At 38.4% G+C, this 27,090-nt stretch overlaps 1 protein-coding gene across 2 annotated transcripts in view; it reads left to right on the forward strand.

The window, feature by feature from the left end:
- Positions 1–20,834, forward strand: part of MED23 (mediator complex subunit 23) — a 41,335-nt gene extending 20,501 nt beyond the window's left edge. For both annotated transcript variants that reach the window (XM_021540696.3, XM_021540698.3), the window contains 15 exons: positions 139–281; positions 821–995; positions 2,704–2,867; positions 3,942–4,066; positions 4,556–4,761; positions 5,677–5,857; positions 7,386–7,556; positions 8,760–8,976; positions 9,788–10,024; positions 11,116–11,281; positions 12,238–12,310; positions 13,456–13,670; positions 14,181–14,301; positions 14,967–15,098; positions 15,780–20,834. In XM_021540696.3, the coding sequence (XP_021396371.2) occupies positions 139–281; positions 821–995; positions 2,704–2,867; positions 3,942–4,066; positions 4,556–4,761; positions 5,677–5,857; positions 7,386–7,556; positions 8,760–8,976; positions 9,788–10,024; positions 11,116–11,281; positions 12,238–12,310; positions 13,456–13,670; positions 14,181–14,301; positions 14,967–15,098; positions 15,780–15,953 (2,500 nt within the window). In that variant the 3' untranslated portion in view covers positions 15,954–20,834. The remainder of the gene's footprint in view (positions 1–138; positions 282–820; positions 996–2,703; positions 2,868–3,941; positions 4,067–4,555; positions 4,762–5,676; positions 5,858–7,385; positions 7,557–8,759; positions 8,977–9,787; positions 10,025–11,115; positions 11,282–12,237; positions 12,311–13,455; positions 13,671–14,180; positions 14,302–14,966; positions 15,099–15,779) is intronic.
- The last annotated feature ends 6,256 nt before the right edge of the window (positions 20,835–27,090 follow it).

Below are 27,090 nucleotides of genomic sequence, written 5' to 3' on the forward strand. Positions count from 1 at the left end.
CAATTATCATCAGAAAGGCTTCCTGGGCTGGACATGTCATATCTATTAATATACTTTAAAAATTAAAGTGTGATTTAAGAATGTGTTAAATTTCAAGTCCATGTTTTTGATCTAAAAATACTTTCTCTTTTTCCCCAGTCTGATTCACAGCATAGCTACAAGGGTAATTAAGCTGGCTCATGCAAAATCTAGTGTGGCCTTGGCTCCTGCTCTTGTGGAAACCTATAGTCGCCTATTGGTTTATATGGAAATAGAATCCTTGGGCATCAAAGGCTTCATCAGTAAGAAATAAAACTTTTTCCCCCCACTTTCTTTCTGTTAAGTAGTATTTTTGTTTAATGGCAACTGGAGACCATAATGAAAATGAAAATATAATGATGCAGCATGTATAAATTAGTTTAATATAAAAGAAACTGTGAAAGTTGTCCTAGTGCTGCAGTAAATTTCAGACTAGTTGTGCTGCTGTCCCTTTATGCTATCACTTGTATGTCCAGGACCTTTCCAGTTGTGCTGTGTTCTGTAAAAACATGCTTAATGGAAAAGCATAAGCAAAGTTACTTTGAGACACACGGTATACTTAATTGCTCTTGTTAAAATAATTGGCATATCTGCAGTATGTATGCTGTTCATTCAAAAGATTATTAAGCTGTATACATTTACAGCATCTTCAGACACCACTTGCACATATTCTCTTTGGAAGTAATACACTTTTCAAATCAAATGTCTGTGACTTACAGCCTAATAAAACTAGCGTACTCTGTAGTTGTATTTCAGGGTGTGGTCAGCTGTAAAACTTACCTTTCAAACTTTTTTCCATAAGGTCAGCTCCTGCCAACAGTGTTCAAATCTCATGCATGGGGAATTTTGCATACTCTGCTGGAAATGTTTAGCTATCGGATGCATCACATCCAGCCTCATTACAGAGTCCAGCTCCTCAGCCATCTTCATTCCTTGGCTGCTGTGCCACAGACTAATCAGAACCAGCTTCATCTCTGGTGAGTGGCGTTTGCCATATTTGTCCATAATCTCAGACTCCTTGTTGAAAACTGCATGAGAACTGTTTAAATGGCACTTCCCAGTCTTCTGTGACTGACTTGTTTTGGGGTGTCTCAGCAGGGCATGCTTCAGCAGTACTGTTGGATGTTAGCAGTAGTGCTCTGCAGAGACACATGAGGCAGTGTTTGCACACACGTGGCAGCAGTGTCATGAGTCAGCACACAGGACAGTTCTTGGACAGAGCAGTCATGTCCAAGAAGTGCTTCTTACATGGTAGATAAAGGGTAATGCCTGCTACTTGTAATCAGTCCTTGGCTTGTCTGGTACTGGGACTGTGCTTGCTTCCTTATGTAGAGGATTTTTCATTTCATTACAAGAGTTAAGTTGGTTCCACTTAATTCTTATGTGAGGTTGATTTTCAGTCATATCAGAGAATTAATCTGGATCACTCTGCAGCTGAAAGGCATTTGTGCAGTGATGGTGACTGTACATGAACCTGAGTGGAGTCTCTCCTATGGTGTGTGTCGTAATAGCCTAAAACAGTGGTTAATTTGAATACCAAAAAGGTGACAAAGCTGGTTAGAGAAGGTCTAGAGGGGTTTTGCACATAATTCCAAGCAAAAGCTTTGAGTTTACCTTACTGTTAATGAAGTTGAAGAGAAGTATGTATGTATGTATGTATTGTATGTAGAATCTGGGGTTTATTGTCAAAGAGTTGGGGAAAATAGTGCCATTGACTCTTAGAGTACAATAAATCTTGTGGGAGTATGTGAGACAGAGTAACTTCGTTATTGCCAGTTCAGATGGAAAAAATCTAATTATACAGTAAATTCACAGAGTCATAGAGTGGTTTGGCTTAAAGGGACCTTAAAGTTCATCTGGTTCCAGCTCTTTTGCTGTGGGCAAGGACATCTTCCACGGGATCAGGCTTCTCAATTTCATAATCCAAATTCAAATTGCTTATCCTTTACCAAGCATAAAGAAAACATGTTAAGACAAGTTTCTCCTTAAATTCAAGGCTTTGATGTCTTTATTGACCTCAATCTTGTTTTGTCACAGTCTGTAAAATACAGATGTTAGTAAATTTTAATGAGCTCTGCATGCAACCAGAATAAACTAAACTATGGCTTTGGTATATCAAAGACACAATGTTATAAAAGTCTTTCCAATGACTTCAAACTACCTGGTGTGAAAAGTGCTTCCAACTAAAGCAACAGAAATTAAAGTGCTTTTAATCAAAAGTTACACTTCCTCAGCTTCCTAATTTCTTTAATAAGGACAATTTAGTACTGACTACTTGAATATGGTATTTAGCTTTGAAGCTTCCTATGTATTATTCATGCCTTTTTATTTTGGCTTTGTATATATTTATTTATATTATCTTCTTTAGATAAAGATATGCAAGAAATAATAAGGGAGGACTAAACTGGAGATACTTGGGGCTCTTTATCAGGGTCTCTGCACTTGGAATTTTTGTTAAATCTACTTTTGAGTGCTTTATTTGAAAATAAGGTACTGAAATAGTTTATAAATTTTTTAAACAGTAGAAAAAGTGAACTTTTTCAAAAGGTTAAGAGCATAATTTTAAAAACAAAATGTTTATATATTATTTGAAACAGTAAATGGAGGAAAAAAATAGGTATTTTTGGAATCTTAGAAGCATCAGCATAAGTATTGCTTGCTAACTGGTCTGTTTCCATCTTTCAGTGTTGAGAGTACTGCTCTAAGGCTTATCACAGCTTTGGGCAGCTCGGAAGTCCAACCTCAATTCACACGGTTCCTCAATGATCCCAAAACAGTTCTTTCAGCAGAATCAGAAGAACTCAACAGGGCTTTGATTTTAACTCTGGCAAGGGCAACACACGTGACAGGTAATAGCAGTACATCGAAAAGCTGTAGTCAAACCATTTCTCTAAGGTACTGTTCAAAAGAGTGTCGTGGAAATGACCTATAAAACATATCCCATGCACTTTTGGTTTTGAGCGAAAAGTGTAATTTTAATTTCCAACTACTTGTATTTAGGCAAAAAACTATTATTAAAGAGACAATGAGACTTTCTTTAAAAGTTTATTCAGAGGTACACTGTGACTAGGGTTTAGAGGTTTTTTTAGTGTCTTGTTTTGATTTTCATTATTGTAAATCTAAACGTTTGGATTGATTACTGATACATGCTATTTAAATAGCATTAAATACAGTAACTATATTGCTCATGTGGAAACCACTCCCTCTATAGCTTGCATTTAAAAAAACAGTCTGAATTTTGAGTTTCTTTTTTTGGGAAGAGAAAACAGGAAGCTTTCATTGTGTCTTTTAAAGTTTTAACAATGTTCAGTGACATGGATCAGGTTTTTGTTAGCTTTGAGGGAGATGTTTTTTCCTTTTTTATGGTTCTAGTCTGCAGAAACACTGGAGAGTTAGAACAACTGATTCACAAAGACTGGAGGTGGAGGTGATTTGAAAGGGAAAGAACTTCTATATGTTGGTTTCTTTATTATTTTTTTAACCATTTCTCAACCTTTGATGAAATCAGCCCAGGGGTTGGGGGAATGAGGCTTTAATTTCTATAGCTTAATTGGGGTGGGTACTTCTGAACAGCCTTTCTGAAGCAAAATAAAATGGCATCTGGCAATTCACCATCATTGTCTTCCTCAGGATTTTTTTCTTAAAGTCTAATCAGTTAATCAGTAGAAGCTTGTTTTAGTGACATTATAGGAAATTAAATACAAAATGTTAAAATAATTACTGCTTTATTTCTAGCTCAAACCTTATAAATAATTTTCTTATTGTTAATAGTATAAAAAAGGTAATATCCTATAGAGCAAATAAAGTCAAAGAAAGGGGCTAGGATAAGTTTGACAAAACGAGGAAACTGTGTTGGACTAGAAAAGCCTTGATGCATATGATGACAAAAGGAAAAATTCTAATACCATCAATCCATTTTCTAGACTTTTTCACAGGCTCTGATTCAATCCAGGGAACTTGGTGCAAGGACATACTGCAGACTATCATGAGTTTCACTCCACATAACTGGGCATCACATACACTAAGCTGTTTTCCAGCTCCTCTGCAGGTAATAGTTTAAACCTGAAGACTTTACAATTGGAAATACAGTGCATTTATTCTCTTAACCAGATCCTTTGCCTTTTTTGGGTTGGTGAGACTCTTCCCCTGTCTCGACTGCATTAATCTCAAGTCCCTAAAGAATGCAGCATGATTATAACATTGCTATTTCTTTAGAAATGTGTTAGCTACATTCCCCTGGAATATTCTAAGGTCAGATTTGGTCAACTGATACTTCTGGTGCAAGGTAGACCAGATGGTTTAAAAATTAAAAACTAAAATAAAAAGTTGGAAAAGCTGTTATTTCTTACAGCAGTTTGTCATGTAGCTTCGTTAGTGATAAAATAGTCACTGTGGTATCACAGTGAAATAACAACCCTCCCTAGTAGGCTGTATGGTACAAGCAATTAGGAACCCATACAGTGCTAAATCAGGCAAAATTTTCCTGTTCAGATGTTTTACTGTAGGTTCTCAGTCACAGCAAAGCCTCTTTTTTTAGGTATTTTTCAAGCAGAACAACGTGCCTCAGGAAAGCCGTTTTAATCTGAAGAAGAATGTGGAAGAAGAATACCGGAAGTGGAAGTCGATGACCAGTGAGAATGAAATAATCACACACTTCTCTGCTCAAGGTTCATCCCCGCTTTTCCTTTGTCTCCTGTGGAAGATGTTGTTAGACACTGATCACATTAATCAAATTGGTTACAGGTGAGCTTAAAAAGTGCTATTTCAAAGTTATTACAGCAGTGTTCTCAGCTCTGAGGACATAATTCATAATTAACAGTTTGTTCTTTTAATTAATTTGGAGCATGCATAGCATGGAAAAAGAGAGTGGAACTAGGTAGTAGCCAGCATGCCATAATAACTGTGCAGTGTTTAGGATTGGTTCCACCATGCAGTGGTCTGCAGTGCATGTTTTTCCTGGTGAGAAACAAGGATGTGAGGTGTTTGAATTAAACAGTTTACTTGTAACAGCAATGTTTCAAGCAATCTGAATGAGTAAACAAAATAAAAAACATTCATTTACCTAGCCTTTATACATGAATAAAGGACAAATATTTCTTAAAAAAACAAATGTTGGATTAAGATGAAAATTCATTACAGAAATCTGGGGTTTTTTTAAATTTCTTCCTGGTAAAAATAGCATCAGTTCCACCTGTGAAAAAAAGATTTATTTCTTTTCAGTCCTTCCTAGGTCTGCTGAAACAGTATTTATGATAGCATGTGTTACTCTTGTGTGCAGTGAGGAGATATTTTATAATACTATGGTTGTACATAGCATGGGAAAATAAAGTTGAGTTGCAGAAGGTTGTCCTCGGAGGTGTATAACTACAATTACAAAAGTAAAGCATGTGTTCTGAGTAGAATGCTACAGATGAAATTGGTGAACTTGAAACATTTCTCCTGAATAGTATTTTGACATAGGAATTCTCTTGCTTTAAAGTTGAGGTTTTTTGCTTTGCTTTGGCATTTACTTCAGTAATTTAATAAAACGGTGGGAATTTTGTCTTTTTGTTTAAGACATTTGTGTTAAAAACTGCCTACTCCTATCAAATAGACCAGTTAGAAATGTGTTAAGAACTGTAAAAATTTCTTGTTTTTTTTTTTTTTTCTTCCTGCTAGAGTGTTAGAAAGAATTGGAGCCAGAGCACTGGTGGCACATGTCAGGACATTTGCAGATTTTTTGGTGTATGAATTCTCTACATCTGCAGGAGGACAGCAGCTCAACAAATGTATTGAGATTCTCAATGACATGGTGTGGAAATACAATATTGTAACACTGGATAGGTTGATACTCTGTTTGGTAAGTACCACTTCAGAAGATGACAGTTCATGCAGTCTGCTTTATGACTTGTTTTTTAGGGGGATTCTTTTAAAAATAGATTGGTCTTAAATAGTGACTGTTTGCTAAGTTAATAATCAAGAAAATAGTAGATTATTTTTTTAAGTGACATAAAATTCCAACGCTTAAAATTGTCTGAGTCTTCAGAGAATCATTTCTTAGTTATTCAATGGCAGCCATTGAACTGACATTATTAAATGTTGTGATTGGTGGTTTGAGTCTCTGACCTCAGAGCTGTGCAGTTATTTAGGCTCTGCAGAGGGATGTGGACAGGCTGGATCAGTGGGCTGAGTCCAGTCATCTGAAGTTCAGCAAGGCTGGGTGCCAGGTCCTGCACTTGAGCCACAACCCCATGCAGTGCTACAGGCTGTGCAATTCTGGGTTCCTCACTACAAGGCAGACATTGAGCGTGTCCAGAGAAGGGCAGCAGAGCTGGTGAAGGGTCTGGAGCACAAGTCCTGTGAGGAGCAGCTAAGAGAGCTGGGGATGTTTAACCTGGAGAAAAGGAGGCTCAGGGGAGACCTTATTGCTCCCTTCAGCTGCCTGAAAGGAGGGTGTAGCCAGGTGGAGGTCAGCCTCTTCTCCATGAGAAGTGACAGACAATAGGACAAGAAGAAGCAGCATCAAGTTGTGCTGGATTGGATATTAGGAAAAATACCTCCACTGAAAGAGCTGTCAAGAGTTGGGACAGGCTGCCCAGGGATGTGGTTGAGTCACCATCCCTGGAGATACTTGAAAGATGTGTAGGTGTGGCACTTCAAGATATGATTTTGTGGCGCTGCTTAATTAATGGTTGGACTCAATGATCTTAAAGGTCTTTCCTACCCTGAATGATTCTATGGTTGTGCAATTCCTGCAGCCTTAAAAGGTAGATAGGATATGGCATGCTATTCATTCATGCACAAGCATATGGAAAATCTTGTACCCATTTGTCTATGCTTTCTTTCCATAGAAATCAGCCTCTTTCACCATAGAAAGACAGAAATAGCATTCTCTTGCTTTTTATGTTATCCTATAAAATAAAACAGTATTCACCTAGAGAGAGTTACATATGCATTAAGTAATTGTCCTTTATATTTAATTTTAAATCTCATCTTAATGTAAAGCTGTTTGTTTGAATTCTAATTTGGTTTTCAGACTGAAGTCAAATCATGTCATAGTGGCCAGAGCTTAAAAGCCATCTTAACTTCATTGTCACTTGATTTGTTATTTTCAATAAGACAACTGACAGATAAAAGTGAGCTAGAATTACTTCAGAAAGTGCTGTCACTGGGGAGTTTGTAAGCCCTTCTGCTCATAGAACAGAAATGGGATAGGGATTGAACCCGCCTCTTTTTTATGGTTTCACTTGAAAAATAGAGTTGAAAGACCATATGTTCATGGTGAATTTGTGTGCAGATGTAGCAAATTTGGCTGCCATGTTTTGGGGCTATACAGCAGACAGCAGTGTGAACAGTAATTTCATGTTATGTGATCTGTTTCACTTTAGGCTATGCGTAGTCATGAAGGAAATGAAGCTCAAGTTTGTTACTTCATAATCCAGTTACTCTTACTGAAGCCAAATGATTTCAGAAACAGAGTGAGTGACTTTGTGAAGGAGAATTCTCCGGAACACTGGCTGCAGAATGACTGGCACACAAAGCATATGAGCTACCACAAGGTATCATAGCTAATAATATTCTTTTACTGTAATAATTTCTGTGGAATTAATATCAGCCATGACTTACAGGAAAGCTTTATCAATTTTTGGACTTTCCTAATAAGCCATAATTTGCTTGGGCTAGTATGAAAATAATAAATCACTGTATGTAATGACTTTGAAATGATAATGCAGTAATATTAAAAGATGGAAGTAGCTTAAGAATTGGATGGATGTTCATTCTTGCTCAAGTAAACAAAATAATTTTAAAATCTTGTTTATACTCAAATTCACTTAAAATAGTTTTTGTGCATCAGGGAGAAGGTATTTTTTCTGGTGTTTTAATACTATACCAACAGTTAAACTTACATTTTCTTCTAATTATTAAAACTGTGTGACAAGAACATGATAGCCTGTTACGTTAGGCAAGAGAGTTGCAGAGACTTTAATGCTCCTGTAAACATACTGGTTCCTGCTGGCTAGAAAAGGATGTGCCAATGAGCTGTTCTGTCAAAAAATAAACAGTGAGATGGAACAGATACAAACAAGCCGTCATGTAGCTCAATACATGTGATCTATTTTGAACTAGGAGCTGTTTGGTTATATTAGCCCTCTGACTTGGCTGTACAATGTTTTGACATTGCCTAACTAAAAGTCTAAGTGTAGCAGGGAAGCAAATGAGCCTGAGAAGTGCTCTGACATGGCTGCACAGTCACTACACCCAACCTGGCATATAGAAAGTTCTGTCATAGGTAAAACATTTGTTCAGCCCTCATCAGTACCCATCTGTTATTTGAGTATGCTGCAGTTCTTTCCAAGGGAATTATTTCATTCATGCTATTTCAGAGTGTTCTAATTTAGCGTATGATGCAGAAACTTCCAGTAGTGCTGATTACCCCTAGGTTTTCTCTTCAAGTACCTGACAAAGGATGCTTTAGTGCTGACTGCTTTCAGCTTTGCTTTGGGGTTCTTAATGTTCTCTTATGCCCATTTTGAGTGACACTTTGTTCTGAGGTTTTTGTTTGAAGATTTTGTCTACTATTTTAATAATCCATTTAAGTCAGAGTTCAATTTTCTTCAGTAAGCTTACAGTAAGCTTCACTGAATTCAAATATGATAAAGAAGGTTCTGAAGCGTCTTTTAAAAGCAATGTAAATGATGAATGGTTAATCCATTACTTATGAAGAAAGAGATTTTGATTTTGGGGGGTTTCTTTCCTTCCAGAAATACCCTGAAAAGCTGTATTTTGAAGGCTTGGCAGAGCAAGTGAATCCCCCAGTTCAGATCCAGCCCCAGTACTTGCCAATTTATTTTGGAAATGTATGCCTGCGCTTTCTGCCAGTGTTTGACATTGTAATTCATAGATTTCTGGAATTGCTTCCAGTGTCCAAATCACTAGAAACTTTATTGGATCATCTGGGAGGTTTATACAAATTTCATGGTAAGTTATCCATGAATAAAGTCAGATATATTCCTGTTGTGATCATTATGTCCTCTTCACCTCTTTCATTCATTTCTTTTGTGTGTTAGCACAGCAGTGCCTTATTCCTTTCCTATTCTCTAAACCCTGTGTACATTTACACAGAGAAGTACATTTCCTATTTAGTGAATTTCAGCTTACTAACAGTGAACTTGTTTTTATTCAGGCATCTCTGCTAATTCATACTTCCTTTACACCTTTCCCTTCCATTCCCTTCTAGTAGTAAATACTTGGACCTGTGTCCTAACAAGCTTTCTGTTACCAAGACTGAAACAATTAAAAAGCAGTTTCTCTTTGTCCTTAAGATTCAAATAACTTGTCCTGAGACTTGAATACTTTTAGAAATGCACTTTTATATTAATTTTTTATAGGTGTCATTGCTATGTTATGCTCAGACAATTTACAGTACTCATTCTTTATTGTGACTTCATACCTGGATTCTTCTTACCTAATACCTTGTATATAAAGAGATGTTTTTAGTCAGTTTACTTACAAATATATTAATATTACCATTAAGTTGTGAACTGTTAGTAATACTGATCTTTTGTTCGATTTATTTTGTTCTGCACAAACACTGAAGTATATACAAGACAACGGAAAATCAGTTTTGTAGAGTATATTGAAATAAAGAACATGAATCAATTCCATATGTGCTGGTTTTTAATAAATGCAACTTAGTCTTGCAGAGCTCTTGATTTTAGTTTTGTTTGCCACGGATAGTGATGCTGGAAGATATTTCTGGCTTTTATTGTTTTCTCTTTCTCCTTGACAGACCGACCAGTGACCTACCTGTACAACACTCTTCACTATTATGAGGGGCATCTGAGAGAGCGCACAAACCTCAAGAGAAAACTTGTTCATGCCATAATTGGCTCCCTCAAAGATAATCGTCCACTAGGCTGGTGTCTGAGTGATACTTACCTCAAATGTGCCATGAATCCCCGAGAAGAGAATCCATGGGTTCCTGATGATGCTTACTATTGCAAGCTCATTGGAAGACTAGTAGACAATATCCTTCTAAAAGATTGCTTTAAGTAAGCTGTGACAATGTCTTACAGCTGCATTTCATCAAAATATGAAGTTCCATTTCTTTAGTATTCTATCCAGGGATATGGTGCCCTAGTAGACATCTTAAAAGATATGATGAAAGTGAAGTACAGTACAGCTGTATAAATATCTCACTGTTTAAGCATCACTTAGAGATGCAATTACTGATGCACATGCTTTCTGAATTGAATTTTGATTGTTAAAAAAAATAAGCTTGGTGCAAAGTGTGAGTTTTAAAGAATTTTCATAAATGAGATTACTATTACTGTTTTCTAATGACATGTATTAGTATTACTGAGAATAAAATATTGAGAGTGGTGCCATATTTAAGATGTGGAAATAGCTGGCAAATTAGAGAATAGGAATCTTCTGGAACTTTGGCTTCTTTCTGGAGCAGCTTTAGAAGAGTTGACCAATCTTCAGGGTTTTACAAATTCTTTTATTCCTTCTCCTAAACTTCCCTTTCTTAAGTGTGTAACTTGAAAGTCTATTCAGTGTCTCCAAAGAAAGCTAAAATAATACAAATTCCTGCTTTTATGCAAATGTTAACTCTGGAGAACTTTTCTGTATGTATTTCAAATAAGTCTTGTTTGGGAAAGTGGAATATTTTCAGAGACTAAGCAGATTCTCCTTTTGCATAAACTGTCACCCTAGAAGTCTGCTAGGACATCTTACAGAGAGGCAAATTAATGGTTTCTGAATATGAGCATAGAAAATTCCTATTATTTATATTTTCTCCTCTTGGAAGCAGAAAGTGAATGAGATGGTTGGTGTTTTTTCCACCTCTTAATCAGGGAAGTTTATCCTTTGCATGGCTTTGTGAGTATAATATATTTATAGCTATGTATTCATGCAGTCCTTCAATGATTATCAGCATCTTATATTCAAACTTCTGTATGTCGTCCTTTTTAATGAAATGTGATTGTTTTACTTGTTTTCAATAATTTTCAGTTCAGTTTAGTATGTGTGGTATATGCATCCATTTTTAATCACCGTGCTGACTTATTCTTATCTGTGTTGGGGCAGCTTTTTTTTTTCCTTAACCATTGCCACCTATGGCAGGCAAATCACCTGGTCCATTTCCAAATTGTGACTGGAGATTCAATGAGTTTCCTAACCCAGCTGCCCATGCTCTGCACGTTACCTGTGTTGAGCTCATGGCTCTGGCTGTTCCAGGGAAGGAGGTGGGCAATGCTCTGCTGAATGTTGTGCTGAAGAGGTATGTTGACTTTCTGAAATGGATTTCTGCAGTATATCGTGCATAATTAGAGATTGCTATGGTAGTCTCTGATACTAAATTAATTATTTAAAAAGTAAGTGTATATAAGGTAACATTTTATATAGAAAGTATTTTTGGATGACAAGCAAGATGACAGGGATCAAGCAGAAAAATCATGTGTTAGATTCCTATGGTGTAGTGGATTGTGTGCTTCAAGAACAGTTGACATGGCATGATGCCCATAAAAGTTAGAAGAAAGACATCACACAGGCCAAGATCTTTTCCATTGGGTTCAGCAGGAAAGCCTGGAGAAAATTTGTTATTCTTAGAGCTGTACTGAGGAGGACAGTTGATACCACAGCATCTTTGAGTGCAAGGAAAGGGACAGGAATCATTGGCAAGACTGAACCTTCCTGATGCTGATGTAGATCAGAGGTACTTTGAAAGAGTGGCGTGCCAAGGCTGACCTTTTGTCACGGTGCATTAAATTTGACCCATAGCTGATTCTTGAGCAATCACTGAAAAAGCTGCAGTGAGAGACAGGACCTGGTATTCTTGTAGCCATTCAGTTGACATCACTGAGCAGTGACAAACTGGAATTGCTTGGGTATAGCCTCATTTGGCTTATTATTATTAGCTCTGTTTAGGGCATATGAAGGTAAGGAGTCAGTAAAGGGACAAACAGCCCTTAGGCACTAAAGCTTAAGGAAAGAAGTTTGAAGCCTTTGAAGGACACTTGGTGCTAATGCAAAACACACCTGCATAAAGTTTTGCACACAGCATCCCAATAGCATTTATAACATCTTTTGGCTCAGTAAATACCTGTGTGTGTTTTTGTAGTTCTCTCAACTTGACAAACATTCTTGGTGTAAGTACATCTGGTCTGTAGATGCATGAGAAGCATAAATTGCAGTTGTGTACTTTGGAGCTTTAGTTTTCTTTTTCTTTGTTTCTAGTCAGCCCCTGGTGCCAAGAGAGAACATCACGGCTTGGATGAATGCAATTGGACTGATTATCACAGCCTTACCAGTGAGTCACTATGTAGTATTAAAAAAAAAAAAAAATACTCTTCCATGAAACATTTATCATCTTTCTAGAGTACATTGTAAAAACTTACAGCCAACATCTGTGGATTCCACAGCAGGCTATTTACAAGGGTGTGTGCATGTTTGAGAAAAGTCTACTCCTCCAGCATAGAAAAATTGACCAGGTGTTTTGTTTTTCTATTGCATTTTGATGCTAGGATGAAAAGAAGTAAATCACTCTTGTTTAAATATATAGTTAAATGCTATATGTGTAGTATTGAGAACTGGAGCTATGTAATAGGAAAATCTATAAAGGTTCTCATGCAAAGTTATTTTTTGATTATTGCTTGCACTTTCACATCCTGTGGTTCTTAAACCGTGTAAATGAGATGTGGCTAAGATTGCAAAATGGAATGTCTGCAGTACTGCAGTTTGTGTATCAGTAGAAACTTCGATCTTTTGAATATCATGACTCTTGGTACTTGACAAAGACTGCCAAAGTCAAAGAGTAATTTTGGTCTTGCCATATGTGTTGGCTTGTGTGTGTCACAGCTGTCCTTCCCTTATGACCTCTCTTCCCCAATAAAAGAGTTCCTCTTCTTGGAGGGAAGCCAACATAATTTTAATCCTTATTATTTTTATAATGCTACTTACTCTTCCTGTTTCAGGAAGAGCATCTTCATCTATACTCTTTGTCTTTTATACCTTTTTTTATTTCCTATTTCCATCTTGATTTTTTGGTCTGTTTGTGCCTGCACTCAGAAAACTATATAATTTTCAGACTATTTCACTAAGTCTTTTTGCCTTGTCTTTGCTTCTTTTCAAGACCTTTATATCAGGTGATTAAATAATTAATTCACGAGATATGCCTTGATAATGCCACACCCTATGATCATACCCACTAACATAGATGCTTTCTGTATCATGCATCTTTAATTTTCATCTTCATCAGGCATGGTTATGAACTACCACCTGTATACCATATGTAATTTATAGCAGTTTTATATATACATGTATATGTGTATATACGCTTTTTAGAAATGCCGTAATAGCAGGAAGAGCTAAGGAAGTGTTGTCTTAGGTGATGTTATTTTTATAAACAATTCTGAATTTTTAGGTTTGTTCTGTTGGTTTGGTTTTTTTCCCCAGGAGCCATACTGGATTGTTCTCCATGATTGCATTGTGAATGTCATCAACAGTCCCAGCTTGACGTCAGAGACAGAGTGGGTTGGTTACCCATTCCAGCTGTTTGACTTCACAGCATGTCACCAGTCTTACTCCGAGATGAGTTGTAGCTACACTTTGGCTTTGGCACATGCAGTTTGGCATCATTCCAGCATTGGACAGCTTTCTCTCATTCCTAAGTAGGTGCAATGATATTTGATAATGTAATTTGTCTTTTAAATTCCACACATAATGTAGATAACAAAACTCCACCTATAGCGCTTATACCAGTGAATAAATAAGTACAAGGGAGCTTCAAGACTTGCCAGATGGATCACAAGGTTTTTTCCAGCTCCCTCTTCCATTGACATAACTCTGGTTGTCTATAGGCTTTAGGGCTGTCATGTGGTATGACTGCCTTTAATAAGCCTTTTTAAATCTAGATTAGCTTTTATTAATTTAAATTTGTCTTAAATCATGGACTGTAACATGTTCCTAAAACATCTGTAACTGTAACAGTAAATATTCTTAATTCTAGAGCTGCCCTATTTTCAAATAGCTCATATTTCCAGAGGCACATTGTTTTTTCCTGAAATAAAGGTCTCAATCTGTGAGAGAGACTTTGATGTTTTGGCTAGAATTTGGTGGAGGTGAAAGAAATAACCCCAAATAACCAAACAGTTGATGTAGTAATGTCTTGACTACTGCAGGTTCCTCACAGAAGCTTTGATACCCATTGTGAAAACAGAGTTCCAGTTGCTCTATGTTTACCACCTCGTTGGCCCTTTCCTGCAACGATTCCAGCAGGAGAGGACACGGTGCATGATAGAGGTAAAGTCTGGCTCATGGTTTACTTTATACTTTATGGATTATTTTCTCTTTGCAATTAAGTAATGAATCAGAATGGGATAGACATCTGTAATAAATATTCAGAATTAAATTCTGTACAGATTAAACAGTAATTGCAAGGATCTGAGTTCCTGAGTTGGTATTCACCTTACCCTGTTAACTGAAATCATGTTGGATAAAACACCTAGTACATTTCTTTTTAAGCAGGAAAATAAATAAGCCCCCAGAAATACCAAGCAGTAGATGCTTTCTTTGGCTCTCAAACTACTTGCAAAATATACATTAGACTTACTGCCTGGGAGTTACCAAGAGGTGAATTGTGAGGATGGAGAAACATGAACTGTTTCTCACATTCACGTCAGTGTGGATAAGGTTAGGGGAGGAAAAAAAGAGAGGGAGCTCACCAGTAGGCAGCTTAGTTGGAAAATGTCATATATCAGAGACCCTGCTAGAAAGAAGAGCTTAACTTCAGAATTATTTAGTGAAGCATAATAGGATGACTTAAACCTGTTCATTTGTCCATGTAAGAAAGTAAATTGTTAGGAATCACAGCTACTTAAAAAGCAATACATAGTTATTATATTGTTAATCTAAAGCATTTTAAAGCTTGTTTTCATTTGGGTTGCTCTTTGTGTCTGCGTAAACAGATTGGAGTGGCATTTTATGAAATGCTCCTGAATGCAGATCGGTACAGCTCCCACCTGAACTACATGGATCCCATTTGTGATTTCTTATATCATATGAAATATATGTTTACAGGTGACAGTGTGAAAGACCAAGTAAGTAAACAGTAGACATTGATACTTTCGTTTTCTTCCATACAATAATTAATATTTTTGTGAACTATTTGTCATAGGTAGCAATACAGCAAATTGCTTAACAGTTGGTTCGTCTCCATTTACAAAGTAAGAAGCTGGTGCAGGAAAAGCTTCAGATGGAGTAGACTGGATATCTCAGATTGCAAGATTAATTTATGTAGTCTGAAATTTAAGATACAGCTTCAGGATGCTTTAAATACTATTACTAAAGCTATTGCTAGAAATAAAGCTAGTGGATATTTCATAACTTCATTTAAATCTATTTCTTTAACGTTTTACTTAATTTCTGATTCAATAGTGTAACTTGGCATGTGACAAAAGGAAGACTTCATTCATGTTCAGTGAAAAATCATTCACCCATTTTATCTCTAGTTTATAACAGTATGAACTTCTAAAAGTGCCAGTTGTGTGACTTGTTTTACAAAGCTTTGGTGCACAACTCTTACAACAGGAAGGGTTTTTTAAAACTGGTTATCAGAAGAGGTCCAAAAGTTAGCATTTTTAATTAAATCTTTATGTAAATACCTCTATTTACTATGTTTCCCATTTTCTGTTGTGCTAGTGTGATGTTTGTGTACAATAGTGGCATGTAAAAAGACTCCTGTTTTTTACTGAATGTGTTTTTTTCTTTTTTTAAAACAGGTTGAGAAGATAATTTGTAATCTACGACCAGCTTTGAAACTTCGGCTGCGCTTCATAACTCACATCAGCAAAATGGAGCCAGCTGCTGTGTCACAGCAGCCTCTCAGCAGTGGGTCCCCAGCACAACAGCCCAGCCAAGTGCCCGTCAACGTGGCCTTGCCAGTAACCCAGTGAAATGAAGTGCTGGGCTGACCTTGGCCTGAGGGCTTCCTCCTCTTACTGACCAAAGGAAGCATCTGATCTGAACTCTGGATGCTTTATAAAAGGATAGAGAACCACACACAGACTTCTGCTTTGATTTCTTTTGCATCATGAAGCTGCCTCGCTGTGTACATGCCAGTTTTCTTAGCTATTTATGCTAGACACTAGATAAAGGATATGTTGCCTTTCTCTGAAAGCACTGAGTAAAGATCCTCTACAAACAAATACATGGATTTCTGAGGAGTTTACCATATTCTGCTCCCTGTCCTGGGTTGAGTCATCTGGATTTTTCCTTTTCTTCTGCCTGTGATATGAAAAGACTCTCATTGTGTGTAAAACAGCCTTTTAAAATTTGGGTTCTGCCTTATTAAAAATTTCTATTTTTCATCCAACAGAAGAATTTAAATCCTTTTTGTCTTTTGGCCAGACAGTTTCAGCCCTTATACAGAATACTCCTAGACAGAGATTGACATTGCATCGGTTTTATTAAATTAATTATGACATCTTTCCAAAGACTAAGAATGAACCTTTGAAAAAATTTGTAAATTTTGTGTGTACAGATTTCACTAAACACACCTCTGTGGGTTTGATGTAGTGTCAGTTACTAGACTGTTGGGTTACACCCTGGAAGCTGTCTCCAATGAATCTGTTGGAAGTCTGCTTATTCACTTCAAGCTGTGCTGGTTCATATTTGATCTTTCCTATTTGGGAAATGGTGTAGTTTTTATTAAATCAATCACATCAATTTTACTGATTTTACTGTATTTTGGATTTGTATAATATTCTGCTTTAGATTTTATTTGTACTGTGCTCAGCAGGTTTTGATGACAGAATTGAAAGTGTCAATGTTTTGTAAATATTCATCTTTTTGGGCAAATTTGTAATTAAAAAAACCCCACAGTAGTAAATTTATTTCTTTTCCATACTCTTTACCTTAAAAATAAGGACTGACCATAGCAAGGATACTTCCATGTCCCAAGTTCTTTATCAGCTTTGCTTTAATTACAGTTTTAACATGTTACAAATAGAGTCCAGATTAATAAACTTGGGTCTGATTTGTTTTCTATCTCTCTAAAAATTTAACAGTTATAGAAAGAATTTGGTGACGTGGTGGATGGAAGATCTTTGGTCTGCTTTTTTGCTGTTCTTGTACTTGGATCCTAAATTCTGCCAAGTGTAATTTGAGTAACAGAACTGTGAGTGCTCTTTAATAAACTTGTAGTCTGACAGAAAGCCACATTTATGCTGGCCCTTGCTGGTCACAGGTGGCTTTCCCCAGGACTCATTGTTGAGGCCAGTCCTGCTTGGCGTCTGTATCAGTAATCAGGACAAAGAGAGCAAGGCCATCCTGAGTCAGGTCACAGGTGACACTAAGTTAGGGAGGAATGTTGACCTGGAAGGCTCTGCAGGGGGGTCTGGGCAGGCTGGATCCATGGTTTGAAGCCAACTATCTGAAGTTCAGGAAGGCCAAGTGCCACATCCTGCACTTGGGTCACAACAATGGCTGCTACAGGCTGGGGACAGAGTGAGTGGAAAGCTGCTCTGCAGAAGAGGACCTGGGGGTGCTGGTGACAGCAGCTGAACGTGAGCCAGCTGTGCCCAGGTGGCCAGGGAGGTCAATGGCATCATGGCCTGGCTCTGGAATAGTGTATCCTGCCCAGGACTCGGCAGGATACTGGGAGATACTACAGTGTCAGCAGTACTCAGCACTGGGAAGGCCACACCTCAAATCCTGTTTGGTTCTGGGCCCCTCACTACAAGACAGACATTGAGGTGCTGGAGCATGTCCAGAGAAGGGCAGTGGAGCTGGGGAAGGGTCTGGACCTTGAAAAGAGCAGCTGAGGGAGCTGGGGTTGTTAACTTGGACAAGAGGAAGCTCAGGGGAGACCTCATGCCTCTACAACTGCCAGAAAGGAGGCTGTAGTGTGGTGGGGGTTGGTCTCTTCTCCCAAGTTACAAGTGACAAGACAAGAGGAAATGGTCTCAAGTTGTGCCAGGAGAGGTTTCAGATTTGATATTAGGAAAATTTATTTCATTGGAGGGTTGTTCATGCACTGAAATACACTGCTGAAGTGGAATCACCATCTCTGGAAGTGTTTTAATAAGCTCTTGGATGTGTGGCACTTGGGGATGTGATTTAGTGGTGAACACAAAGGTGCTTGGTCAAATGTTGGTAATCTTAAAGGTCTTTTCAGCCCTTAATAATTCTGTGATTCTATGTTTGTTTTTAAACATCTTGTATTTAATTTCAGAGTTCAAGTCACTCTAGTGCCATTGGGCTCCATTTTGACAAGAAGACAAACAAATAATAATTGGTCAAAAGTTGGTTTCCAAAACTCCACTGAACTGTTCTGTGCAGGCCTTCCCAAAGACTTTCTGGGCAGGCTGAAGAAGCAAAATTTTGGTTCTGTGTTGCAGACTTTTGTTGGCAGTGAGACTTCTCTTCCTTCAGCACTTTTTGCAGCACATGAATAGAAAAGCCTGTAGAATGAGTTTTGTTGCTATTCTGTGTTCTAACTGTTCCTCTGAGCATCTTCCTGAATTGTCTTATTTCATATTGAAATAGTTTTTGTGCTTTATGTGGCACCCAGAATATCCCTTTTAATATTTAAACTAGCACCTGTTTTGAGTCACAGGGATTTCGGAGGGTGTACTGAGGAAGTTGGGTAATTATCAGCAGCAAATTCTGAAAGTTGTTGGAATTCTTTAAAGTTCCCTCATTGTATTCTGTGTCTTTGCTACATGTGCAGTTATGTTAGGCTGACTTTGGAATACTGGTCTGGCACTATGGGGGTGGGATTTGCCTCAACTGGACTGGCACTGACAAATCAATGAAAAACCTGGGTTTCATCAGTACTGGACTAGATTTTAACTTTTGTCCCAGAGCTTAAAGGCTGTGCATCCAACAGTGCTGTCAACTGGGACCCTTGCTCACCTAGTAGGATTATGGATTTACATGTTCTATATGTTGCAAAATGCAAAGGAAGACCATCTGTTCTTCCCAACATGCACACTTTTTCTCTGCAAAACTCCCCAAGTTTCTGAAGGTGTTAACCCTCACTAGTTGGAATAAGGTATCTCTTCTGCAATAAGCTACATTTGCATTTTCAGCAGCAGTACTGATCTAAAAATCAATTCTTATATGCGCTGGCTATTTGAGTTAAACTTCTTGCCCTTTAAAGTCCAGCTAACCAATTTCTAAAGTGCTAGCACAGCAAGACAAAATTCTAGTGTAGTTTCAGACATATGTTTGTTAATGATTATGACTGTCATGTGGCTGGGTTTTAAAATTCAAAATACATCAGGCAAAATTTGTCAGTCTGCTGAACGCAAAGAAGTTGAGAACAGTGAGGAGCAATATAAGTCTGAGGTTCAGGGTTTGACTTATAATCAATAAAGAAATCATGATTAAGAATGATACTTTGATTATAATGATAAATATTAAAATTATTATAAGAATGGATGGAGAAGCACAGTTTTAACTCTCTGATTATGGCTAACAGCAGGTGCACAAGTGAATAAATAGTGGAGTTGGATGGGAACCTCTCCATGTTGGCTTTTTGGGTCCTGAACTAGAAAAAGAATCCCTACTGTGCTTGTATTTGCTGAAGGAACAAAAACACAGGGAAGGCCAAAAATATTCAACATCTTTTACAGCTGCAGAGACATTACCCCTGTTTGGTTCACCTTCAGAAAAGGCTGCATGATTTCAGGGACAGCCTGCCAAGCTGTAGGTATCCATTTATTTCCTAAAAAGTCTTCATGCTAAAAACCAAATATGTGGTTCTTATCTACTGCTTTTTTTTGTAATCAAGACAAAATTCTGTCATCAAAGCTGGTAGCTGTTGCATAAATCAAGTTATTGGCTTTTATAAAAAAAAAAATCTGAGACAATTCTGAACAACTAAAAATCTTTGTATTTTTTTGGAAGACTTTGCAAATCCCATAGTTCACTGGGGTCTTCCAGCAGGCTTTTGAAGAAGATAAATAAAACATATTTCAAACATCAAGGACAACAGTGTAATGTCACCTATATGTTGACAAATCTTAGATAAAAATATTGGTAGATCTAAGGAAGATCTGAATGTTCAGAATATGCCATTATACTCAGAAACAGTTGAAGACCAGATTATATTTTTTTGAAGAAATCTCCCTCTGGTGGATAAAAAGGGAATTCAGTTTTTTTTTTGTTTTGTTTTGGGTTTTTTTGTTTAATAATCTCTTGACTCAGCCAGTCATATTTTGCTAGACTTTCAAGTCCTACTTAATCAATACTCTGTGAGAGTCATATGGGATGGAGGAAGTCTGGTACTATTATGTCTCTTCCATACTGGCTACCTGCAATTTTAAATGCAAAGCAAGAATTTCCTTTCAGGAAAGGGAATGAAATCCTGCTATTTAATGAGGATCAATTGGGCAAGCTTCAGGCCATATTCCCGCACTTCAGGTCATCCCATTGGCTCTTCTTGTTTTCACCTCTTAGCAGGTTTTGGGTTTTTTTTTCCTTTTGAAATTTCAATTCTTCTGTTTCTTTTCTGTGCCTTTGTTTCCCTTTCTTTCCTGATTTTAGGGATTTCAAAGGGGATAATTTGGGCAAGTTTTGGTCCTTTTCCCTGCACCACATTTCATCTCAGTACAATTGGTTGTAGTCAACCCATTTCAAATTTTCAGGATTTTGCAATTCACTATTTGATGGACCATATCTTCTTTCTGGAGTGTTTGTTCAACTCTGGCCTCCAATTTCAAGATTTCATTTCCTTTCCTGAAAGGAAGATTTTCTTATATTGATATAATAATTATTATCATGCAATAATCCTTATAATAATTTCAATTAAAATAAAGGTCTTTGTTAGACGGGGTGGTGTTGGTCTTTTTTTTCCTTGGGTTTTTTAGTTTTTTGGTTTTTTTTTTCCTTTTTTTTTTCCCTCCTCTCCCTCCCCTGTATATCTGTTCTGTATATGCTGTCATGAGCTGTGTTGCTGTTCAGGTCTGGTCCTTCTGGTCCTTCACCTCATTGGTGTTTTACACAGTGACTGTTCCATGACTTGGTGTGTGCATCTGATGTCAGATTCAATAGGAGTGAGTTGTTGCAAAGGTAAGTGGGCACCTACTAATATTTTTCTCCTGAATGGTGAGGGAATCCTGTGTCCTGGTGAGAGGAGTACAGTTGGTTCCTGTCAGCCATCAAAGGCAGAGGATCCATAGTTCTGTCCCAGCCCTGCTTCAGCTTTGAGCAGGCCCAGGCTGCTTTACAGTTTAATTTTTAATTAAAAAGCTGAAAAGTCCCTGCATCTAATTGCCCCCACATCAGTGCTACATGGGAAATTCCTAAGCAAGCCAGGTACCTTTGAATCAAAAGGCTTCAAAATGCTGCATGATGGAGGAGAGACTCACGGAGGCTGTGCAGGCAAAGGAAAAACCTCATTATTAAACTATCATTAAATCGTTCCTAAGTATATAATTTACATGTTGTGTGAGGCTCTGATCATATTGTTGTTCTAAAAAGAAATTGAAACTTTGATGTTCCAGATTTGAGGTAGGATTCCATTATTGATTTAGCTCAGCTCATCCTACAGTGAAATCAGCCTGCACATCCAGAAGAGCCATTGTCACAGTTAGTGTCTCTCAGGTGCAATTCCTTCCTCACATGTACAAAACAACTTTCATATGCTTCATATTTTTATGGTCCTGTTGATGGGACATAATAACTAGTGAGTTCTGGGGCATGTTAAATACTTCAAAACAAGCAAGGAGGGGACATGCAAGTGTCTGTGAGTTATGTCTCACATCATTATAAACAGATGACAGGTGGCTACAAACAGTGAAAAATGAGTAGACAGAAAGCAGTCTGACAGTCCTGCGTAACATTTGTGCTGAGGTGGCCTCTTCCATGCTGATTTGAAGACTATATCTCTCATGACATCAACAGCAGATATATTTAAACTTAGTAAAGTTCCACTGAAAGTTGTATAAAATAAAATTTGTATGTTCTGTGTGAAATAACACAGAACAGGTAGCATTATCTGTATTATTTGAGAGGAATTGAGAAATTCAGTGGCAATTCCCACTGCAGCTATAAACCAAGGCACACAATTATTTAGTAAATAGGTCAAAGTCAAGAGCACAAAATAAAGTCCTGAATGAGCCAGTCCCTGCCCTGGGGTACTTTCAACCTATAAATGACAGTGTGCAGAAAGAGAAAAATCATATACTTGAGGAACAAAAAATTTGTTAGGTTTTCCTATTAGAATGTCAATTTTCCTGTGAGTGCTGCAAAAGCAGTATCTATGTGTGATACTTTTGAATTAATTTATGGAGGTGTTTGGCAAATGATGAAAGGCCTTAAGAGGTGAGGATGAGATGAACATAGGAATGGAAAACTGTTAATGTCCTCTGAAGGGTTGTGCAGTTAAATTCTCTAAGAAAAATCCTCATAGGTTCTTTCCTTCCTTGATTCTGTTTCTGCTAAGATGTAATTTAGAAGAGAGTAATCCTGGCTGTAGCTTATCACATCAGTATCTTTTCTGGTCTGTGTTCATACTACCAAGCTCCAGCTGAACCAGCCTTTAAGGGTCCTTACAGGGGAAATTCCCCTTTTTTTTTTTTTTTTTTTTTTTCTGTCTGTCTTTAAAATATTAGATAAATGATTAGAAGAGTGTAGATTGACTCTATGCATGATAGCAGAGCAGATTGTCATCTGCCTTCATCAGGCACTGAGTTCCTTGTGCAGCAGCAGTGCTCTGACTACAGAGAGAACAAGGAAAGTCAGAGAATGTATCCTCTCTAGCACTGCAGAACTAGCATCGTTCTGTAGGTGAAACCATGTTAAACTACATTATAAAGAGTTCAGCAGCAGCACTATCTTCTGCTTCTCCCTTCCCACCTATTCTATTTGTGCCCCAAGTGACTCGTCCCTAATTGCAGAACTATCCTGTGAAAATTGAAATGGCTTTTCTCTTTTGGGAGTGAATCCCGTGGGAGAGGCTGGATGAGCAGCAGGGCCTGGAGGAAGAGCAGCACCATGAGCTTCTCCCAGCCTCCCCGCTGCCAGAGTGCAGCATGTGATGAAGGTGCTGCTGGAGGACTACATCCTGAGTGTAGACTGGCAATGTTTGCACTACTTAGTAGCCTTAGAAGGGTCAGGGGAAGCCCTGCGAGGTTGGAAAGGAAGTGTGGGTGCATTGCTGATCTAAGCCACAGCACAGGCTGGTGCTGGTGGAATTGCAGGGGACCAATGTGGATCTCAGATTCAGTCAAAGAAAGAAACTGAGAGTTTCTAGCCAGGCAAAAGCCTGGGAACGTGCTGGGAAAGAATGTAAATAATTCTTTATCTGTCTTGTTTTTCACATAATTTATAGTTAAGTTCTATCACTGTGCATCAAGCACTCTGCACCAATGGTGTGAGTTGATTTCATTTCAGAACCAATAAATTTGATCCTTGCAAAGCTCTGTATAAAAGAGCGGTGTATTTTGAATAAATCAGAGTTTTACTCTCACAGCCTTCTAAGTCAAAGTCTTCTCATTCCCATTCTGCCTCAACAGCGACAGACCAAGCCCACACTGGTAATGGGTCCCTCAGCCTGCATGTGCCCACGCTTTGGAAGTGCAGGTCACACATCAGCCATGTCACCTCCTCTTCTTTGATGGCTTTGTGCCTGTTTTCCTTATGAGAGCTTGCCTGGTGAATCAGATATTTCCAGAGAAATTCTAGGAGAAGCAGAAAACAGAGTCTTTATTGTCCCTTTCATACCTGTGATCTCAAATTGAAACTTGTGATGTATAATGGCCTTCCAAAGTACAGGACAGGATGGATTTCACCTCTCCTGCTATCTCCTGGCTGTTGACCCATGCCCTGCTTGTCCCTCAGAGGAGCCTGACTGGGTGCAAGGAAGAGGGTACTGAGGGCTCACATGTTGAAGGTCAAGCTGAATTTTGGCAGTGCACTGCAAAGCTTTTCTGAGCCTTTCATCTCTAGAATTAAAGGAGCAATGGAGAGAAGCCTGAAGAGCATCTAGATGTTGTCTGGAGTCCTGTGGGCTCAAATTTTATATGTCAGAAGCACTGTATGTGCTGAAGAAGCAGCCTCAAATCAGATTATTTTATTATGCTATGGTTCACAGCTGTCTATCTCCATTCTTCAAGTGGAGAATGTTAAACTCTCTTTCTCTTTATTCACTAGGATAAGTAAAACTCCCACACTACAGATGGGAGAGAACAGCCACCATAGTAACTTCATTTTCACTTCCCCTTTTTTCTTAATAAAAATGAATTCTCTAATATTTAGAGACAGTTTTACATATTTTAATAGCTGCTTTTCACCAGTTTGAGGTTTGGAGAAACAAGCCAAAAGAGAGGAGTGAGATGAGATACTGCAGAGGAGCCCAGTTGTCTTGAACACTGGGCAAAACTTGCCAAAATTATTCTCATTTTCCTCATTCTCCCCTGTCCCCATTTCCCCAGTCAAACCCTGTCAAAGCAAAGACAATTGTGAAAGTTCAAAAAAATGTCAATCCTGAAAGAAATATTTACAAAAACTCCTTCTCCTCCACTATAAAATATGTGGCTGGGAGTTTTCTGTATTTTCCATTAAGCTCTGGGGGGTTTTTGTACAAAAGGAATGAACAGCCTTGAAGAAAGGTCACAGCCAGTGGCAACTCAAACATTTGCAGCCTCACACACTGAGCAAAAGCTGGAGATGCTGTTTGCCTGTCCCTTGGAAAGAGGAGCTCCAATTACTCCAGCTCACCGCTTCAACTTGACACTCGTTATGACACCTGCAACAGAGGTGAAGTTACTCTAAGAAGGAATGTGGGGTTTTTCTATCCACAGGAAAAACAAAAGCACAAACCCAGCAGCAGTGGTTACTGCTTTCTTGTCCTTAAGCTTTTATGCAGGGCAGCAATTTTTCTACTGTTTTCTTAGATTCTCTTTTTGCAATCTGTCATATGACTGAAATGCCACTTTAGCAGATTTTAAGAAATATGTGTTTCCATGACATACAATGCTGGGCAGTGCCTCTTGAGTATCTTTCAAAGAAAAATGCATTCACAGGTTGTGATTCATGTTGCTATTTATAATTTAGGTCAAGGTGGTTTTTTTTTCCTCTCATTTCCTTTATTCTTCTTCCCCCTCAACAGCTCCATTTTACAGTAGATTTAGGCGTTTGCTTTTATAAGATGGATAACACTTGACAGATAACAAGTCTGTCACCTCTGCACTCTAGCAACTCTTTCAGATTCTCTTTGAGATTTCCTTGGGGATTTTCCTATCTTTTTTTTTCACTCAAACTATGTAGGAAACTATCCACAAAATCAAGGCCAGAGGGCTTCCATGATTCCCCACAGCATTGCTACATGTCAGAGAAAATTTCCTGTGCTTCAGTGTTTGCAAGAAGCTGTGCCCCAGATGTGGGGCACAACTGGGCAAGCACACTTGGGGAGGGCTCTGCAGAGCAGGGACATCTTTCCATGCCCGCCTTCCCAGGCTCCCCTGCATTTGGATCCTGCCCCCCTGAGCTTTCTCCTCTCACTCAGTGAGCAACTGGAGAGATTCCAGACCAGCCCATGAAGGGTGGCCCTGTCACGCCTGAGCCACTGCAATGCAGTCTCTTGCTTCTCCGCAGCCTCCATGCTGGCATTATCCCATTTCTTTCACTTTTCCATGCTCCCACTCTCCCTGCTGTCATCACAGCTTTCCTCTGCAGAACCTCAGTGGCCAGCAACCACAACTGCCACTGTATTCAACCTCCCCCAGTTCTGAGCTGCTCACCCCTGTGAGCATGGGAATCAGCCAGGAGCTGGGTATATATATTGCAAATAGTACTAATCCTTTGGTGAAGACTTGGGACTTTCTGTCTTTATAAGAGGACAAGAGAATTATAACAATCAAGAAAATAATAGATGCATTAATTATAATTTATCATTACTATTTTCAGATAAAGTACAAAAATACCTTGAGAATTCTGGAAAAATGCAGTGGCCCATATTTTCCATGGAACTTTAATAGGAATTATTTATTTCTTTGGTTTTTTTCCTCTCTCAGTCACCATTACATGTGAGTAGGATCAGGATATTTGCCACCTGGAAAGGAATGTCACTATTTAATCTTATTTTCCATAACTTTCTGAGAGATGTGCCATCACATGAACTGTGGCAGCGGTCCAACCTCCACCCCGTAAAGAGTTTTATTGAGTACATTGATGGTGCTCTCACCTCTCTTAGAGGCAGTTTGGGTCACCTCTTTCTTTTCTTCAAAATGAGCACTCTTCAGCAAAATGAAAATAACAGAGTGCTATAATTATACTCTCTTTTTCTCTCAGTGTGTGGAATTAACACTGGAGAAGATGTTGGCTTGAGCACATTTCCAGCCAGTGTGCAATCAGAAACTGCAGCACTGCAAGCTGTGAAACACATTTATTTATGAACTTTCCAGGTCTGGGCCTTACCCTGGAAACTGTATGCAGGGTGTTCAAGTTGTCCTGCACAGGAGGCTTTTCAAATGTTTTATCCCAAAATTCCAGCACAGGCCCTCGGATAGTCCTTGTTTTTGGTACCTCCCCAGTACTCATGAAAGAAAGTCTTGAAGTGAAGAGACTGATCAGATGTCTGTTCCTTTGGGTCCTCTGTCAAGCTTTAGTGAAGCCCAGGGAAATCCTGTCATCACTTCACTTCACTGGGATCTGGATCTGGGATTTGCCCTTCTCAGACTGGCACACACAGCTCAGTTGCCAGGTTTGCCTGCTGGGGCTGCTCAGCAGCAACCTGCAATTCAATGAGGGCCCAAAGTAGGTTATGTGGCATAAATGATTGATTTAAAGCTTTCCAAGTGTGCATTGCATCAGCCTTAAACATTTAACCTGTATTTCTATATAGCTGGTTTTTTCCAAATTAAGGTGTTGGAACATACAGAATTCAGCTAACTCAAAGAAAATGCAGGATGGGTTGTTGTATGAATTAAAAACAGAGATGGTCCCCTAGAGCATATGCGATGCTTCTGAAGTAGCATCCTGTGTCAACCCTGTCAGAGAAAAATAAAACCCTTTGAAGTCAGTGGGGGACAATAAAAATCCAATTTCTATGATCTGTCAGCAAAATATTTCTTCTACTCCAGT

This window comes from Lonchura striata, chromosome 3 (genome assembly GCF_046129695.1).
Source record: "Lonchura striata isolate bLonStr1 chromosome 3, bLonStr1.mat, whole genome shotgun sequence".
Classification (NCBI taxonomy): domain Eukaryota; kingdom Metazoa; phylum Chordata; class Aves; order Passeriformes; family Estrildidae; genus Lonchura; species Lonchura striata.